General features: G+C 36.4%; 4 protein-coding genes across 4 annotated transcripts in view; 3 read left to right on the top strand and 1 right to left on the bottom strand.

Annotated features, from left to right (window-relative positions):
- The window catches only part of CBG21226, a gene marked incomplete at both ends in the record, with an annotated part of 6863 nt that extends 5250 nt beyond the window's left edge, over positions 1-1613 (top strand). Inside the window, 5 exons of the mRNA XM_045244567.1 lie at positions 475-704; positions 746-867; positions 909-1009; positions 1414-1510; positions 1566-1613. Of these exons, the coding sequence (XP_045097219.1) occupies positions 475-704; positions 746-867; positions 909-1009; positions 1414-1510; positions 1566-1613 (598 nt within the window). The remainder of the gene's footprint in view (positions 1-474; positions 705-745; positions 868-908; positions 1010-1413; positions 1511-1565) is intronic.
- A 2454-nt stretch (positions 1614-4067) lies between these two features.
- Positions 4068-10540, bottom strand: Cbr-lis-1 (the record flags this gene model as incomplete). The annotated part of the gene is made up of 11 exons (XM_045244568.1): positions 4068-4141; positions 4411-4516; positions 4983-5072; positions 5171-5229; positions 6126-6312; positions 7415-7581; positions 7827-7923; positions 8661-8802; positions 9451-9590; positions 9820-9898; positions 10509-10540. 11 exons carry the CDS (start codon positions 10538-10540, stop codon positions 4068-4070), a joined length of 1173 nt encoding a protein of 390 aa, XP_045097220.1.
- Positions 10541-13683: 3143 nt separating this feature from the next.
- On the top strand, positions 13684-15337 carry CBG21224 (the record flags this gene model as incomplete). The annotated part of the gene is made up of 3 exons (XM_045244569.1): positions 13684-13767; positions 14474-14680; positions 14996-15337. 3 exons carry the CDS (start codon positions 13684-13686, stop codon positions 15335-15337), a joined length of 633 nt encoding a protein of 210 aa, XP_045097221.1.
- A 537-nt stretch (positions 15338-15874) lies between these two features.
- On the top strand, positions 15875-18724 carry CBG26065 (the record flags this gene model as incomplete). Its single annotated transcript, XM_045244570.1, has 5 exons — positions 15875-15901; positions 17538-17616; positions 17663-17775; positions 17982-18175; positions 18616-18724. The coding sequence occupies 5 exons, from the start codon at positions 15875-15877 to the stop codon at positions 18722-18724; spliced, it is 522 nt and encodes a 173-aa protein (XP_045100386.1).
- Positions 18725-19144: the final 420 nt, after the last annotated feature.

A 19144-nucleotide genomic window follows, 5' to 3' on the forward strand; every position in this document is an offset into this window, starting at 1 on the left:
CGTTCTATCTTTGCAATCGCGCCCCAGCAAACAACGTACATGCAAAATTCGAATTTGTCTCGTCGAGAGTTTTAAAATAAGTATAAACATGCCTATATTCAAGCGTATTTGAAATTTTTCAGAAAGTGCGCTCTATTGAGAAAAATGGAAAAATCGTCATAACTTTGTTCATTTTAAAGAAAAAAGAGTGATTTTTAAAGCTTCATACGTAAAATTTGTAGCGTTTCAAAATGACACTAATTTTGTTCAGAAAACCAAAAATTTACACCACCTCCCCCTTTATCTCCTCCTGAAGCCAAATGCGTTATCTTAAAGCGTTTATATCTCAAAAACTAAGAAAACTATCAAAAAGTTCTTAACTACAAAAATGATCTACATAACATTTTACATCTATTCCAGTTTTTACTTTCTTCCTAACGTTCTTAGTTTTTGAGATACAAATCTTTGAAAAATCGAAAAAAATTTTAATTCCAGATCCCTCCTCCTCTGCTCGAAGAACATTCTGTTTCCATGGCAACTTGGTCAGAAGTCCCTATTCAAGTTATCCAGCCTTCAGAACCTTCAAAATCTGATTCTGGAGAATATGACAACTTTTGATCCTCGATTTCTAAAATTGCCCACTAGAAATTTGGCAAGTTTACAATTTCGACTAGATCCCAGACATCGAATGGAGTTGGATCAACTGCAAGTGTCTCCGATAGATGGTATTGATTCATTGATTTTTTGATTTATCGATTTTTTCAAGCAGGTTCCCTTCTAAAGACTCTTTCCGCGGCATCTGTGTACCGGTTGGATTTCTCCGCGTATTCTGAAGTTGCTCAAGTGGTGACATCCATTGATGCAGTGGATATGTGTTATTTTATAGAGGTATTAGATTTGAAAAGCTCTAAAAATTAAGACAATTACAGAGCTGGCACTTTTCCCCCAAACCATGGATCATTAAAGGCATTTCATTCAATTCTCAAGTCTCCATTGACGATTTTCGATTGGCAGCTTATAAGATTTTGCCGTGAGTCAGCTAACTATAGCTAGCGAACGCTCAAAAAAGGTTGTAAAAAAAGAAAAAAAGGAATGAGCCAAACCGGGAATTGAACCCGGTACCTCTCGCACCCAAACACAGGTAGAGGGGGATTGCCGAAAAACGGCCCGTCTGGCGGGCGCGGACTGCCGAAAAGCGAACAGTCGGCAGTCGAATCGCGCGCCGCCGACGGTCCGTCTGTAACGATTTGCGCCTCGAAGACGGACCGTCAAAAATGATAGCGCTTTCTTGACAGTTCATCATTAAACAGGTAATAAACAATAGAAATTCTTTATTCAACTTATAGTTTCTGTGGATTTTTCTGTGGATTTTGTGCAGTTTTTCAGCAGTCCCCCTCGGGGGAGGCGCAGAGAAAAAATTATTGATTTTTACAGGTCGAACTTCGCTATACCATTTCCGTACTGCCGTTTTCAAACCTGTCATCGAAAATCAATTGATATTGTGTTAGAAGTGGCTTGTTATGCGAATGGGGTAGGAAAATTTGAATTTTCCGCCAAACCACTTCTCTAAAATTCTCAAATTTCAGACCGCAACCCAGTGGATATTCCGTACCGGTCATTTGAATTCTTGCTGATCTAAAAAAAATGTTTTTGCTGCATATTTTTTCGAATAAACGGGTTTTTTTTTGAAAATTTTCTTCCAGAATTTTATAGCGCGTATATCTCGAAAACTAGAATAGCTAAAAAAAAATTTTCAACTAACAAAATGTCAGATATTTTATAAGCTATATTTTTGTAGTTGAAAATTCTTTGCTAGCGTTCTGGTTCGTGAGTTATGAGCGTTTTAAGATAGCGCACTTTTTTTGCCTGCTAGCGACGAGGGAACAGGAGACGCAGAGAAGCGAGAGTACTCAGCGCCTCCGCGCCACTAAAAAGTGCGCTAACTTCTGGAGCTTATATCTCACGAACTATCAGAGCTATCAAAAAGTTTTCAACTAACAAAATGTGTGAAATTTTAATAGCTACATTTTTGTAGTTGACAATTTTTCGCTAGCCTCGCTAGTTTTCGAGATAAATGCGATCTAATGAAAATTCTCAAAATCATTTTTAACAAGACGAAGACTTCATTTTAGTTCAAAAAAGGATCCGAGCTTTTGAAAGAGTTTTCTGATTCATTTTTTTGGAAAAAATCGAATTTCCCCCCTAAGCTCCGCCCACTTTTTTCAATTTCCGGAAAAATAAATTCTCGTTTCCGGAAATTCCTAAATTCTCATTTTTCCATTTATTTCATTTTTCATTCATTTTCACACATGACACCAATTTTTTCTCTAGCGACTTTGCTCATTTTCGGCCAACTTCCAGGTGATTTTTATTGATTTTTTGAAAATTTTGAATTCCCGCCGGGCGCGTCGCGTGCCTGCGTCGCGGTCGCTAATGCAAATTGGCTTAAATTTCGCTAATTTTGCGTTCTTTTTGTTGAAAATCGGACAAGATTCGAGTGCGACAGAGTGCTTTTAATTTTGGCGGGAATTCGAAAAAAATATTTTTTTTTTGAAATTCCAGCTTTAATCGATTCCATCCAATGCTGGAATTGTGTCGGAATCGATTGTGACACCTACCGTTCCTCTTCGAAAAACTGGGAGCTGGTGACGTGTCAAGAGGGAAGCGTCTGCCAGAAGACAGACTACAAATTCTACAGTAACCAGAAAAACCAATCGATCGATATTCATACGGTCAGGAGTTGCTCCTATGAGACAGGTAGTCGATTGATTATCGATTTTTTCTGGAATTTTCGAATTTTCTAGGTTGCACATGGGACCGGAGCAAAAGTTGCACGAAAAATCCCGTAGAATATGCCGGTCGCGGTTGCGTCGATCGATATTGCTGTGGGAGGGACAAGTGTAATTCCGGCAGTCGATCGATCGGAATATCGATCACTATTCTGATCATTTTCCTTTTTTAAAACGAAAAAAATGAAGTTTTCACCTTGTTAATATTTTTTGAATATCTTGAAAAATCTAATTTTCATGATATTTGAGGATTTTCAGAAAAATCGAAAATTCCAGAAAATCGATTTTTCGAATTTTCGAAAAATCTTTAAAATTCGCAAATATTCAGAAATCGAAACGTTTGAAATCCCAGAAAAATGAAAATTTGGAAAAAAAGTTAATTTTCGAAAAGGCGGGAAATTCGAAAAACCCTAAATTCAAATTTTCGAAATTTTCGGAAAATCCTGATTTCAAAAAATCTAAAAAATCGAAAATTTGTTTTTTTTGGAAATTTTCAAAAAATCCGACAATTTAAAATTTAAAAAGATTCAAAATTCCACAACATCCAAAATTCGGAAAAAATTCAAATTTTCAGAAAAATCGAGTAATCACAACCGAAATTTTTTCGAAAAATTTTCTGAAAATCTGGAATTTCCAAAAAATTTCAAAAAAGCAAAAAGTTTCAGAATTTTTAGAAAATGTTAAAATTTGGTTTTAACAAAAATTAAAAATTTCGAAAAAATTTTTGTTTTCGGACCTTTTTTGGGCTCTTTCAAGCTGCTTGTAGGCCAATGTCAGGCCTGTTTTTCCATTTTCAGCCAATTTCAGTCAATTTTTTTTCACTTCAAATTTTTCTATCATTTCAGTCACCACCTGGAAATTACATTTCTAAAAGCTTTCGGGAAAGAAATTCCGGAAATTAAAAATATCCAAAAAGTGGGCGGAGCTTACAAGCGGGGGTGGAATTCATTGGAAACTTTAAACTTTCAGAAGAAAAACGAAAAATAAGGAAAAAAATGCTGCAAAAAGGGGAAATTTGGGGGAAGCGAGAGAGACAAAAAAATCGATAATTGTCATAATCAAGAAAAAAGGGGGCGGGGCCATAGATAATTAGGGGCGGGGCATAACTAATGGGGGGGGGGGGGGCATTTCACAACCACCAGGGCAAACGATAGGGATTACTGTAGATCGATCTACAGTAATTTTCATATTTTACAGGCGAGAGAAGAAGAAGAGAAAGCGATAGGAAGGGAGAACAGTCAATTTTCGAAATTATCGATTTTTATGAAAAAAGTCAATTTTGTCTGAAAATCGCAATTTTCAGCGGCACTCCCAAACTTTGCATGACATGTCGACACTTCCAGTGATCACGTATGGATTCGTTTGGTGGAATGCTGAAAATTTTAAATTCAGGGTTACTGTAGCACTTTTTGGGTTTTGGGTTACTGTAGTTAGTTTTTTGGGTTACTGTAGCACTTTTTCGGGTTTCTTTAGCAATTTTTTGGGTTACTGTAGCAATTTCTTGGGTTACTGTAGTTAATTTTCAACGATTATTTAGCTCGAAAAAATGAGATTTTTCAAGCAATTTGGAGGCAAAAAAAACTACAGTACCCCAAAATTTTGAAACATTTCAAAAAAATCGATAAATCGATAAAAACCGTACCAACTGTTGAAACGAAGTGCTCGTGTGCCTCGATGGCCTTCATACACCGTTGAGCACTCAACTCCCAGATTCGCATCATCTTATCATCGGCCACTGATACCAAATACTGCAAAAAAAAACACGATTTTCAGCCATTTTTCTAATTTCATGACCCAATTTCATGACCATTTTTTCATGACATGACTATTTTTGGGTCATGACCTAATTTTTTCTAGGCCATGACCTAATTTTTTAAGGGCATGACCTAGATATTTTCTAGGTCATGACCATTTTTTCACGACAATTTTTAGGTTATGACCTAATTCTTTTCTAGGTCATGACCTATTTTTCATGACTTTTTTTTTCATGACCATTTTAGGTTATGACCTAGATTTTTCAGGTGTGACTTAATTCTTTCTAGGTCATGACCTAGATTTTTCTAGTTTTTTCCAGGTCATACCCTACTTTTTTCTAGGCCATGACAATTTTTTCATGACCATTTTTTTCATGACCTAATTTTTTCTAGGTCACGGCCTAGATTTTTTCAATCTAGTATTCGCAGGGTCCCCTCTAACAGAAGAGCATGCTCTTACCTTTCCCTTCGGATGGAACGCCAATCCGCGAACCCAATTCTCGTGAGCCGATAGGGTGAAAATCACTTCGCCAGTGCTGATATTCCACGCCTGAAAGACAAAAAAACGGGGTTTTGGGTTACTGTAGTTTGTTACTATAGGTTACCGAATTTCAGCTTTTTTAGTCTGAAAATTTCAGAAAAACTCACTTTGATGCTTCTGTCACGACTGCCACTGAACAGAATGTGTGTGGAATTGCCTTCGGGTTCTGGAAATATCGATTTTCAGTCTATTTCAGCCTATTTCAGGGTCATTTTGGTCCAATTTTCTAGCCTATCAGGCCAAAAATGGACCATTCTAGAGGGTTTTTGGGAGTTTCTAGGCCAATTTAGACCGATTTTTGATATTTAAAGGACGAATTCGGACCTATTTTCGACCTTGTCAGCCCGAAAATGGACCATTTTAGGCCTAAATTCGGTCATTTTTATGCCATTTTTGGGCAAAATTAGACATTTTTAGGACATTTTAAGTCAAAATAGGAGCATTTTAGATGAAAAGTTGGTTGACAATTTAAGAGAATTTTGGGGGTTTCTAAACCATTTTTGACCGATTTTCGATATTTCATGGCCGAAATTGGACCAGTATTGACGATTTTTGGGTCATTTCCGGACAAAATGTACCATTTTAGGCCTAAATTCGGTCATTTTTATGCAATTTTTAGGCAAAATGTACCATTTTTCGATATTTTTAGACCTAAATTGGACCATTTTCCATCTTCTCAGCCCGAAATTCACCCATTTTATATGAAAATTTAGCAATTTTAGATGAATTTTAGGATTTTTTAAGGCTAAATTTGGACTATTTTAGGCGTGAATTAGGTCATTTTATGCCGTTTATGGGCAAAATTGGACTATTTTAGATGATTTTTAAGATTTTCTAGGCCATTTAAGTCCGATTTTCAGACAATTTCAAGCTAATTTCAGGTCATTTTGGTACCGATTTGAGTCGATTGTAAGCTCAAAAATGTCTTTTTGACACTTTTCAGTCAATTTTAAGCCGATTTCAATGGATTTTAAGCCAGAAAACGTCATTTTTCGACCTTTTCAGCCAAAAAAAAACCCACGCCGTCCCGTCACATTGGTATACGCCGACTCTGGTGCCCACTCGACACACTCCACCGCATGCTCATGATCTCGAAGTACCAATTTCGCTGCTTTCGTGGCAAAGACCATACGGAAACCGTTTGATCCAGACTTCCCGATGCGAAGAGCGTTCCGTCGTGCGAGATACGAATCATTCGGACCCAATCGTTGTGGCCGCGGAATGTGAACACACAGTAGCCGGTGGAGATCTGGAAATTGAATTTATTGAAAAATAGGCTGAAAATTGACTGAAATAGGGCCCACGATTCAAGGGTACATCGAAAAAAGGTACATCGAGGGTACATNNNGTNCTTANGGTNCATTGNTTCTNANGGTTCATGGGATCTTATACTGTAAGGCGTTTTAGCCTAAACCTATAATTTTGAGCAGAAATCAAAATAGTATGTATAAAAATATTGATTGACTTTTTTTGTCCACCTACATGTACAGAACAATCCAATGTACCCTTGGAACCAATGTACCCTTAGAACTCGATGTACCCTTTTTCGATGTACCCTTGGATACTGGGCCCTGAAATAGGATTGAAATGGTTCAAAAATTGTCCGATATTGACTAAGAATGGGTGAAAATGGCCCAAAATAGTCAAGAATAGGCTTAAAATGACCCAAAAATGGTTCCAAATGAACATGGCCGCTGTTTGATGGCCTTGAAACCTAAACAGCTTCTAATTTGGTCAAAAATTGACCCAAAATAGTCAGAAATAGGCTTAAAACGAGCCTAAAAATGCCTAAAAAGAGCTAAAAAATGATCCAAAATAAGCTAAAAATTGTCAGAAATAGGCCTAAAATCTTAAAAAGTTAGCTTAAAATGCCTCTAGATGGTCCAAAATGGGCTAAAATGGTCCAAAATTTGCAAGAAATTGTCTAAAATCGGCTTAAAATGATCCAAAATAAGCTTAAGATGACTCTAGATGGGCCGAAATGGGCTAAAATTGGCTCAAAAAGGGTCCAAAAAAGGCTCAAATCGCTTAAAATAGGCTAAAATTATCTAACTTGGGGTCAAAAACTACCTTAAATTGCTCGAAAATGGCCAAAAGTTGACCTAAAATGGCTCAAAACGGTCCAAAATTGGTTGAGACGAGTCAAAAAGGACCTAAAACGGCTCGAAAATGGATCCAAAATAGCCCAAAATAGGCTCAAATCGCTTAAAATAAGCTAAGATAGGCTCAAAATGACCCCAATATGCCTAATCTATGTCAAAAATAATCTTTAATTGCCTAAAATTCGCCTAAAATAGCCTGAAATCAGCTGAAAATGGTCTAAAATTCGCCAAAAAATCCAAAAAACTCACATCCCACTGCTTAATCGTATGATCCCGGCTGGCGGAGAGCACAAAATCGCCCGTTGGCAGGAAGGTGACCGACGATACAGTATGCTCGTGTCCTTTCAGCGATTTCAGACAATCGTACGACTGACCAAAGTCCCACAGTTTGATTGTCAGGTCCGTCGAGCAGGATACTGTAATTTTAGCGGCGTTTTTAGTGGTTTTCAGCCGTTTTAAGGCCTTTTAAGGCATTTCAGGTCCTGTTTAGGTCACTTTCATGCATTTTGAGGTCATATTTGGCCTTTTTTGAAGGTATTTTCATGATTTTTAGACCACTTTTCGGCATTTTCAGGTATTTTAAAGATTTTTTTAGTGAGTTTCAATAACTTTTAGGCTCTTTTAGGCACTTTTTAGGCCCTTTTCAGGCTTTTCCTCTTACCCAATTGCTTTCCAGCCGCATCGATAGCAATATCGTTGACGGCATCCGTGTGTCCCTTGAGTGTCTTCTCCAGTTGTCCCGTTTCGTAGTCCCATACCTGCAAGGATAAGGGGTTTTCTAGTCCACCATAACTCGGCCATGCCATGGCCGCCATGGGGTTTTCTAGGCCACGAGATCAGGTTTTAGGTCATTTCGGGCCAAGAATCGGCCATATTAGGGATTTTGGGGGGTTTTCTAGGCCAGGAGCTGATATTCTAGGCCACCAAAACCCGGCCATGTAGAGATTTTGGGGTTTTTAGGCCACTAAAACTCGGCCGTGGGGTTTTCCAGACCATCTATGAGGTTCCTAGGCCACCAAAACTTGGCCACGCGATTTCTAGGCCATCTATGAGGTTTTCTAGGCCATCGGTGAGTTTTCTAGGTCACTAGGTTGCCCACGGGGGTTTCTAGGACATCAAAACTCGGCCATGGAGAGATTTTGGGGTTTTCTAGGCCACCGACATTCGGTAACCGATTTCTAGGCCATCATCTAGTTTCTAGGCGGCAAAAGTTAGGTCAGCTGCAATTTTCTAGGCTATAGAGGTTTCTAGGCCACCAAACCTCGGTCATGTAGAATTTTCTAGGTCATAGAGGTTCCTAGGCCACCAAAATTCGGCCAGCAGTGATTTTCCAGGCCACACAGGTTTCTAGGCCATCAAAACTCGGCCATGTGATTTCTAGGCCATCTAGGTGGTTTCTAGGCCTTCTTTCTTAATTTCTAACCATTTCCGACGCTCATTTTTGCATTTTTACGGCCATTTTGTGTATTTCCGGCTAATAAAACCCCATAAAAACCTTAATAGTGGCGTCCTCTGAGCAGCTGGCCATAATGGTCCATAACGGATGAAAAATGACGCGGGTGACCGGAAGACGATGTCCGATGAGCTTCTGCGTCTCCGGTGGACGGGGAATCCAGTCGGCCGCCTGTCGTTTGTCTCTGAAACATTGATAATTGGGGATTTTGGGGCTGAAAAGGGCTGAAAATGTGATTTTTGACCGAAAAAATTGGTATTTTCAGCCGTTTTTAGACAATTTTGGATAATTTTTCTAAATTTTCAGTGTTTTTGGCCATTTTCAGCCCATTTTGCATTAAATTTTCGAGATTTTTAGCTTTTTCTAGCTATTTCCTGCCATTTTCAGCATCATTTCTTGAAAATTTTTTGTGATTTTGGTCTAAAAATGCGAAAATGTCAATTTTTGGCCATTTTTATCAGGTTTTTGGTCGTTTTCAGTCAATTTTAGGCCATTTTTTCTGGATTTTCAGCCGACAAAACTGCTGAAAATGAGCAAAAAATGCTGATTTTCAGCTTTCTGGGCCATCATAGCCAACTTTGGGCTGCTTTTTCTGAATTTTTAGTTATTTTAGTGTTTTTTAGTTGAGAAAATCTGATTTTAGGCCATTTTTCAGACATTTTCAGCTTACTTTTGGATCATTTTTCAAGTTTTTCTAGCAGGGAAAACGCTGCAAATGAGCAAAAATGTGGATTTTTGGTCATTTTCAGCCAATTCTAGACCATTTTTTCCAGATTTTTGGTCATTTTTCTGGATTTTTCAGCTATATACGCCATTTCCAGCCCAAAATCACCTCGTCGGCGCGCCATGATTGATTTCCTGTTGTGATTCGAGCAGTTTCGCCTCCAAATCGTTGACTTTGCGTTGAAGTCGAAGTACCGTAGTCCACTTCTTCTCCAGAATGCCGCCCAGTGGTTTGATATCGTTTTCGCTCTGGAAATGTGGGGTTTTGGCTGAAAATGCTTGTAAATGCAATGTTTGAGCTAAAAATGGCTTTTAAGGGCCAATTTTGAGCTATAAACGTGATTTTTGGCTGAAAAATCGGATTTTTCAGTCAAAAATAGCGATTTTTGAGCGAAAAATGGCGTTTTTCGCTCAAAATCTTGCGAAAATTGGAATGTTTCGGCCAAAAATCGCAATTTTTCAAAAATTAAAGACTAACCAAGCTCGCCTCCTTGAGAAGCATGTTGAACGCCTCGGAGTATCCATTGTTCTGCAGATATTCGGCCACTGCTCGATTACTGTAAGAAATGTGGGTTTTTTCGGGTTTTTTACCCATTTTTGGGTCAGTAAATGACAAAAAAAAAATGAGTATTTTAGGCCAATTTTCTGGATTTTTCAGCCTAAAAATAGCTGAAAAATCGATTTTTTGAGCTAAAAATCATGAAAATTGAGTATTTTTGGCCAATGTTCGCGATTTTTAAGCCAAAAAATTGCTGAAAATTCGATTTTTAGGCCAAAAAATCATGAAAAACTACAATTTTGGGCATAAAGTCATTGTAAATTATCTAGAATTTTCGCAAATTTTTGTAGGTTTTTTTGAGATCTTTATGGTGATTTTAAGCCAAATTTCGCGATTTTTGAGCAAAAAACTGCTGAAAATTCGAATTTTTTGGAAAAAATCCATAAAAGTCAGTATTTACAGTTTTAAGCCAATTTTTTATGGTTTTTGAGCGAAAGTTGCGAAATTTGTCATCTTTTTTTCGTTTTTTTTTGGTTTTCTCTACTCAAAATAGCCGCAAAAAGAAGAAGAGAAAATTCAATTTAAAATAAAAATGTGTCGCTCGCTTTTCCCATAAAATTGGCTCTTCAGAAGACGACAGAAGACGTCGGACCGACGACGACACTTACATTTCCTCTCGTTGCCTCTCTGACAAACTCATTTTTGTTTTGTAGAGGAGGAGACGACGGCGAGGAGAAGAACAAGAAGAAGAATATCTGAATTAGAGGAAAATGGGTGAAAATCGATGGAAAATTAGAGAAAAAGCAGGGAAAATAATGAAAAATAGGCTGAAAATAGCTTAAAAATCAGAAAAATGGTGAAAAATCAGGGAAAAATCGGGTAAAAATCCAGAAAAATTATTTATTAAATACGACCGAAAATGGGAGAAAATCGATGAAAAATGGCTCAAAAATCAGAAAAAATATGAAAAATAAGCTGAAAATGATTAAAATTCTTCATTAAATGACAAAAATCCAAGAAAAATCGGCGAAAAATACTGAAAAACGTTTTTCAGCAATTTTAGGTGATATTCTATGGATTTTAAGCTAGTTTAAGATGGAAAATGATGAAATTTAGCTTTAAAAAGTTTTTGTTCATTGAAAAATTCCAAAAAAATAGTTTTTAAAGGAGAAAATCGCTGAGAAACCCTTAAAAATAGTGAAGTCTGCAGAATACCGTAAGATCTTGGGCACAGTGCACCGCTACGCAAAAATGCACAGAGGAGAATTTTCAGCAATTTTTGGCTAAAAATGGGTCGTTTTCTGGTGAAATTCCATCAAATTTAACAGAATTTTTATCTAAAAAATCGAAAAGTGCTTGAAAATCCTTAAAAATTGGCTAAAAATCGATTTTCGGCCTTTTTTAAGCCATTTGGTTCAGTTGAAAAAAAACTAGATCACAACAAGATTAATAAGAGATTTAAGTCTGTGTTTATGTGTGAAAATTTTTTTTCGGTGATCAAAAAAATCGAATTTTTGAATTTTCATAGATTTTTGGAGATTTTCAGCAATTTCTAGATAGAAAAACTGCATTTTTCAGCGATTTTTGAGTGATTTTCCTATTAAAAAACCAGAAAAATCGATTTTTGAACCTATTTCAACACATTTTTTACAACAATATAGAAATATTTTTATTGAAAATAATGGATTTTTAAAATATAAATAAAAAAGAAATTTCTGAGCAAAAAGAAACGAAAAAAAGCATCTTCCGTCCAGTCCAGGCAGCCACAGCAGTGCGCGAATCGAACGAAACGATGACGAAACGAAGCAGCGGAGACGACAGGAGAGAGTGTGTGGAATGAAGAGACGGCAGACAGTCGGCGGGAGAGTGAGAGACGCAGAGAAAGAGGGGGGAGAAATGGTCGCGCGCGGAGAGAGCCGTCCCTTTCGCAAGAAAAAAGAAAACGATTATACACTTTTTGGATTGTTTCTGGAGGAAAAAAAGATTCTGATAGGGGGCGGAGCTTAGGAAAAAGTGATTTTTCCAAAAAAAATTTTTTTTCAAAAAAAGTTTTTTTTTCGCCTGAAAATGGGAGAGAACTCGCTGAAAATGACTGTAATTATATTTTTGAGCAACCTGAAAATGTGATTTTAATAATATCCTATGATTTTTGAAAAAGAAAATTGAAAATTTCGAAAAAATATTTTTTTTCGAATTTTTGTTTTTTTTTTGTAATTTCGAGATTTTTCACATAGTTTTTAGACATCCTGGAATTTTTAGAAACTCAAAATATTACGAAAATTTCGAAAAAAAAAATTGTTTTCGAAATTTCATTTTTTGCTGCTGACTCATCCATTTTTTCAGTTTTTTACCCAAAATTTCACCGGAAATAATAATGAATTTTTTTTAATTTCTGACAATTCGTTTCTGAAAAATCGGCATAAATGCCGAAAAAACCACCCAAAAACGCTGAAAACAACCCTTCAAAACCGCTTGTGTTTGCATTATACCGTAAGATCCTGGGCACACTGTACCCTAAGCAAAAATGCACAGAATCAGTTTTTCAGCGATTTTCAATGAATTTTGAGTTTTTTTTCAGGTGGAAAATGTTGAAAATCAGCTCTGAAAGTCTGCAAAATCGCTAAAAACTAGAAAATTTTAGTGGAAAATCGCTGAAAAACACCTGAAAAATTGACTAGTCTGCAGATTTACCGTAAGATCTTGGGCACAGTGCACCTGACGCAAAAATGCAGAGAGGAGGATTTTCTGCGAATTTCAACGAAAAATCGGTCATTTTCAGGTGAAAATCAATGAGAAAAAGCGGAAAATTAACGAAAATTTTTAAGAAAAAATCGAAAAAATAGCCAAAAATACACTGAAAATCATAACAATCGATGAAAAAATATAAAAGAAATTGAAAAAAAAAAATTAATGCCGGCCAATGAAAAAGATGCATTTTCCGGTATAACAAATGTAATCCTCGCTACAATCTGTATGTACTTCGCACGGCCTTCCTTCACTCTCATCGACACATTTCCCAGCTTCAAAATCACATTTTTGATTTTTTGTGCATTTTAATTTTTCGCAAATGTCCAATGGCTTGGTTGGATGGGATCGGGAGATTTGGAGAAGAGAGAGGAGAAGGAAAATCTTAATAAAAAAAATAAAAAATTCGGAAAATTTCGAAAATCCAAAAATTCTGAAATTCTGAAGTTCTAAAAAATTCAAAAAGTCCAGAATTCTAAAAATTCTGAAATATCGAAAATTGAAAAATTCGAAATTCTGAAAATTTCGAAAATTCGAAAATCCAAAAATTCGAAACCTCGAAAATTCAAAAATTCCGAAAAATTCCAAAATTTGGAATTCAAAAATTCAAAAAAATCAAAAATTCGAAAAATCAAATATCCAAAAATCCAAAAATTCAGAAAAAAAATTCTAAAATTGAAAAAAAATCAAAAAATCTTACCAAAACCCAAAATTTTGACATTTTCAAAATAGAAAAATTTTCGGAGAAAACAGAGAACAAATAGAAATTTGGTCTCTCTCATGTGGTCGTTCTTTTTATACAAAAAAGAAGCGAGAGAGTGAGAGAATTAGAGAAATCAGAGAAAAAAGGTGGTATGAATAACCATTTTGATGGTCTTTTTTCATGTGGGTGTTTGATGATAAAAGGACAAAAAGATAGAATTTTTGAATTTTTACAATTTCTGAATTTCCTAATTTTCACGTGAAGCAAAAAAACCAGGTTCTTTGTGGCAATTTCCTTTAGCCCCGCCCACTTTTGATGATCCTCCTGGAATTTTCTTTTCGCCGCCAAAACCACCAAATATTCGAACCGAACTGACTTGACGGATAATACACGAAATGTCGTTGAAGAGCACACTGAAGTCAAGAGCCGCCGTTCCGGCACCGTCTGGAAATTCTGGATCCGATTTCCAGAAACTTCATGTAAGGGCGGCAGGGCGAGCTAACTTTAAAAGCGCATATCTCAAAAACCAAAGAAGCTAGCAGAACTTGGTCAACTAATAAATTACAGAAAACTTTAAGTTTTTCATTTTTGTATCTAACAACTTTTTTATAGCTAGCATAGTTTTCGAGATATGCCCCTTTAAAGTTGGTGCATCCTCCACGGAGGGCGCAGGGAGCGCCAACTTTAAAGGCGCATACCTTAAAAACCAAAAGAGGTATCAAAAAGTTGTAAACAAAAAAATGTAGGAAATTTTATGACCTACATTTTTGTAGTTGATAACTTTTTATTAACTTTTCTAGTTTTTGAGATATGCGCCTTTAAAGTTGGTGCACCCTCCACTCTACGCGGCTGTCAGGAGGGCGCAGGGCGCATATCACAAGAACCACGTTAGCTACAAAAAATTTGTAAATTACAAAAATGGAGGTCATGAAATTTCCTACAGTTTTGTAGTTAACAACTTTTCAGTAACTTTTCTAGTTTTTGAGATATGCGCTTTTAAAGCTGGCTCCCTGCCTCCTTTAGCCGGATAGCGAACTTTAAAAGCGCATATCTTACGAACCACGCTAGCTACTCAAAAACTAACTCAACTAAAAAAATGTGTCAAATTTTAAGCTCTACATTTTCACAATTGACAAAAATTGTCGTTTTCCTCTAGTTCTCTCAAAAAAAATCCCAAATTTCCAGGACGACTTCGTCGCCTACTTGTACGCTGACCACGGCACGTTCTACAATGAGAATGTGAAGAAGCTGGAAGATGGGACCGGATCCAAACGGGAGATCTTTGCCTATGGACTGATTGCACTGAACTGTGTCTACATGATTCTCGGAAGTTGGGCGGAGTTAATGTGCAATTTGATTGGAGTCGCCTATCCGGCGTATGTCTCTGTTAAGGTTAGTTTTGTTTGTTGGATTTGAGAGGGATATATCTCTAAAACCAGATAAGATTACCTAAAAATGTTTATTACAAATTGTAGATCATAAAATTTCCTATATTTTGGTAGTTTAAACTTTGAAAATGATTTACTGGCTCAAGAGATATAGGCTTTCAAAGTTAAGAGACACCCTTGTTTTGGGTATGCTTTTTGGGTACACTAACTTTAAAGGCGCATATCTCAAAAATCAAAAAAAGTTGTTGAAAAGTTGTAAACCACAAAAATTTAGGAAATTTCATGATCTACATTTTGCTATGTAACAACATTTTTCCAGGCCATTCGCACCGTGGGAACCGACGACGACACTGTCTGGTTGATGTACTGGACTGTATTCGGCGCTTTTTCGATTATCGATTTTTTCGCCATGGCAATTATGTCGTATTTCCCAATCTACTGGGTTGCCAAAGCCGCATTCCTACTGTATTTGTACCTTCCACAAACGCATGGATCTCATGTGATCTACCATTCGATTATCGATCCATTGGTTGCTCATATGGAGAAGTCGTTGTCTGGAAAGCTTCCACCAAAACAGGTTGGATCTGTGGGACCACCACCTCCAGTTGCTGCTGCTCCTGCTCTTGATGAGAATAACAATGTGATGAAACCCTCTCAATAGGATCAAAGGGGGCGGAGCCTCAGTGAACTCGATCACCCATTCTGACTAGAAATAAATGTCGATTTTTTCTCACTTTTCAATTTTTTCAGAAATTTCGAAAATTCAAAAAATTGAAGTTTTGAATTTGTACTAAAAAAGAAAAGAGCTATATTTTAATAGTTGACTTTTGTTGGTAGCTACAGTAGTTTTTGAGATATGCGCCTTGGAGTTTCTTAACGGAAGCATATCTCGAGAAGCAGAAGAGCTATCAAAAAGTTATCAACTAGCAAAATGTGTAAAATTTGATTTTAAACATTTTTCTAGTTTTCACCTTTTTAATAGCTACAGTAGTTTTTGAGATATGTGTCTTTAAAGATAACACGCTCCTCTCCCATTTCCAGGCAAAGTTTCAAGGTCATGTATCTCAGATAAGAACAGCGCGACATTATGTAAAGATATTATGTAAAGATATTTATATATGAACATTGAAAACCATCTGTTGCTTTGAGAGAGTGTGGCGGCTCGAGAGACGCTGAGAAATGACAGAGAGTACAGAGGATGGAGAGACTCAGAAGACGTCCTATTGTAAAATCGCGTCCTTCAATTCTCTTTCCGGACGTCCTGACTGAATGGACGTCTAAATATTTTTGGAAATGAATTCTCTGAAAATCCAAAAAATGAATGGATTTACGAGAATTTTTCCCTTATTTTTCTGAATATCCCCACAGAAACTTTTGACAAAGAAGTTTTCTATTTTTTGATTCTTCTGAGAAAGGTTAGTTTCCAAAATTTGTCTGAAACTTTCAAAATACATTAAAAGTGAGTTAAACTTCATTTTTGTAGTGGAAAATTTCTGTGTAGCTACTGTAGTTTTTGAGATATGCGCCTTTGAAGTACGCTCACCCCTAGAGTCTCCTTTCTCTGCGTCTCCAAAGGAGGTGCGCAGTTTTAAAGGCGCGTATCTCAAAAAGTATAGCAGTTAGCAAAATTTTAAAACCATAGAAATGTGTAAAATTGAATGTTCTTTTTTTTTGTAGTTTGTAGTATTCTCATAGCTATCGTAGCTTTAGAGATATGCGCCTTTAAAGTTACTATGTACAGGAAAGCGCCTTATCGACAAATGATTTGTCGACAAACGCCCTTTTCGACAAATTTATCGACAAATTTACCGGTAAATTTAGCGAAAAATTACCGACAATTTGTCGATAAATTTGTCGATAAAAATGCTCTTTGTCGACAATTTATCGACAAATTTATCGACAAATTGTGGACAAATTGTCGACAAAAATTGCTATTAACCGCCGGAATTACTTGTAAAAACAAATAGTGTTACCATTTTTTTCCTACGACGTCTTTGATGATGGCCGAACTTACCCATGCAAAATTGATGGGCCATCTGGCTTGGTGGCCTAACTTTCCCAAAATGAATTTTTTAGGCCACATATTTTTTTGCCTTAGAAATGATCTGATGTTCACCTGGTTTGTTTTGCAGGTCATTTTAACATGGTGGCCTAACTTTCGCAAGTTGACTTTTCTAGGCCACCATGTAAACATGACCTAGAAAACAAACCAGATGGATATCTGACCATTTCTAGGCCAAAAAGTTTGGTGGCCTAGAAAATTCATATTGGAAAAATTAGGCCACCAGATCAGATGGCCTACAAAAAAAATGTGAAATGCGATTTTTTACAAGTAATTCCTGCGGTTAATAGCAATTTTTGTCGATAATTTGTCACGAAAATTTGTCGACAAAATCTGAAAATCTTTGTCGATAAGGCATACTGAAAAGCGGCATGTCTCAACTCAAAAACTAAAAAAGTTATCAAAAATTATAAACCACAGAAACGTGGGAAATTTTAAGCCTTTTAAGTTTGTAGTTGACAATTTTTAGAAAGCTTTTCTAGCTTTTGAGATATGCGCTTTTATAGCTGGTGCCCCTCTCCTAGGCGCTACTTAGGAAACTTAGGAAAAACTTAGGAAAAACTTTTAAAAAAAGTTGAAAAAGTAGTTTACATTTGTTCAGATAGAAACAACATAAGCTACTGCATTTTCCATCCAAAAATATTCCACTTTTTCAAATTTGTATCATCAGAGACTTTTTATTTGTTCATTTCGTAGTTTTCTGAAATTTCAGATATTCAATCTTGGATTTTGTGGCTTTTCTTGATCCTTCTTTTTCTCTGGTCACTAATTTTAATTTTAACTTTAAAGACTTTTCCAGAAAAATGCAACATCTTCACTTGGTTTCTCAACAACTCGTAAAAATGGAGGTTCCAGAGAACCATCAAGTTCCGGAAGACGTAAGCCAACGAGAAATCTTCGATTTATAAAAAATCCCAATTTCAGATTGGAATGTTGCCGATCCAACTTATGAAAACTCCAGATGCAGGATCGTCATTCAGTTTTTCGACTGCGGGAAAAAAATGGAGATTCCAGAAAACCTCCAAGTTTCGGAAAACGTGAGCTCATGCGATACTCAATTTTTAGAAATATCGTGATATTAAGACTGGAATCTTGCCAATGGAAATTCTGACAACTCCTGATCCATTATCGTCACTCAGTTTTCTGGCTATGGAAAGAAAAATAGAGATCCCAGAAAACATCCAAGCTCCGGAAGACGTACGCCCATGAAATACTTCAATTTTGAAAAAAATCCTAATTTCAGATCGGAATCTCTCCAATAGGATTCACGAACAACTTCAAAAAACCACCGAAAACAAAACGCACGCGTAGATCACACTGCGAAGTGGCAACACAAATCCTTCAAGCTTATTTCGAAACTTCTCAACATCCCAGTGGTTTGCAAATGGCGCAATTTGCGGAGGCTACAGGTCTGAACAACAAGCAGGTCAAAGCATGGTTTTCGAATAAGAGAAGGAGCATGAGAGTTCAGCAAATGAGGGAAGAGGGAAGGAAATGAGGGAAGGAAACTTAGGAAAAAAGGCGCTACTTAGGAAAAAAAAATACTTAGGAAAAAAAAGCTTAGGAAAGACCAACTTTGAAGGCGCATATCTCAAAAACCAAGAGAGATATCAAAAAGTTGTAAACTACAAAAGTGTGGGAAATTTTAACCGTTTCATGTTTGTAGTTAACAATTTTTGAATAGCTTCTCTAGTTTTTGAGATACGTGCCTTTAAAGATGGCTCCCCCCCCCCTTCTTTATCCGGATAGGGTGTGCCTACTTTAGCTACTCGAAAACTGTCAACCAAAAAAAGTTTGTCAAATTTCATGCTCTTCAATTTATTAATTAACAAAATGTCGTTCTCATCTTGTTTCTTAGAAAAATGCCAAATTTCCAGGACGACTCTCGTTCCAAGATTATTCGTAGTGGGAAGACAAGCTCATCTTCATAATGAAAGAGACAAGAGTATGCAAAAGAACGGAACTGAAACTGGGTTGTTTGGTTAACGTCTGGTAAGATTTTTTGAAGGAAAAATACGATTAAATGTTTCCCAGTTCACGCTCTCCCACAGAACAATTCCGAACTGCAAATTAATTTTTGATCTACAGAAAAAAGTTTGGCGCGATCACAATTGCATGTCTAAAACCAAAATTTCAGAATTTTTTATCTGATTTTGTGGAGTTCCAAAATGATTCAAATGATTCTTAAAAAATTAATTAGTGGTTATAGATTCATGTATGGTCGTTTTCCGAAAGAAAAAATGTCAAAAATGGTCATTTTTGAAAAGTTTTTTACAGAAAAAATCTATCTCCTCTTTCAGTTTTTGACATTTCTAGGAGTTCTATAGCTCAAAAAAACCGCAATTATTTTCTCTACATTTTCTATGGATGAATTTTTAATTTGTCTGATAAAACTTTTTTTATAAT

Source organism: Caenorhabditis briggsae, assembly GCF_000004555.2.
Source record: "Caenorhabditis briggsae complete genome, chrIII, whole genome shotgun sequence".
NCBI classification, from domain to species: Eukaryota; Metazoa; Nematoda; class Chromadorea; order Rhabditida; family Rhabditidae; genus Caenorhabditis; species Caenorhabditis briggsae.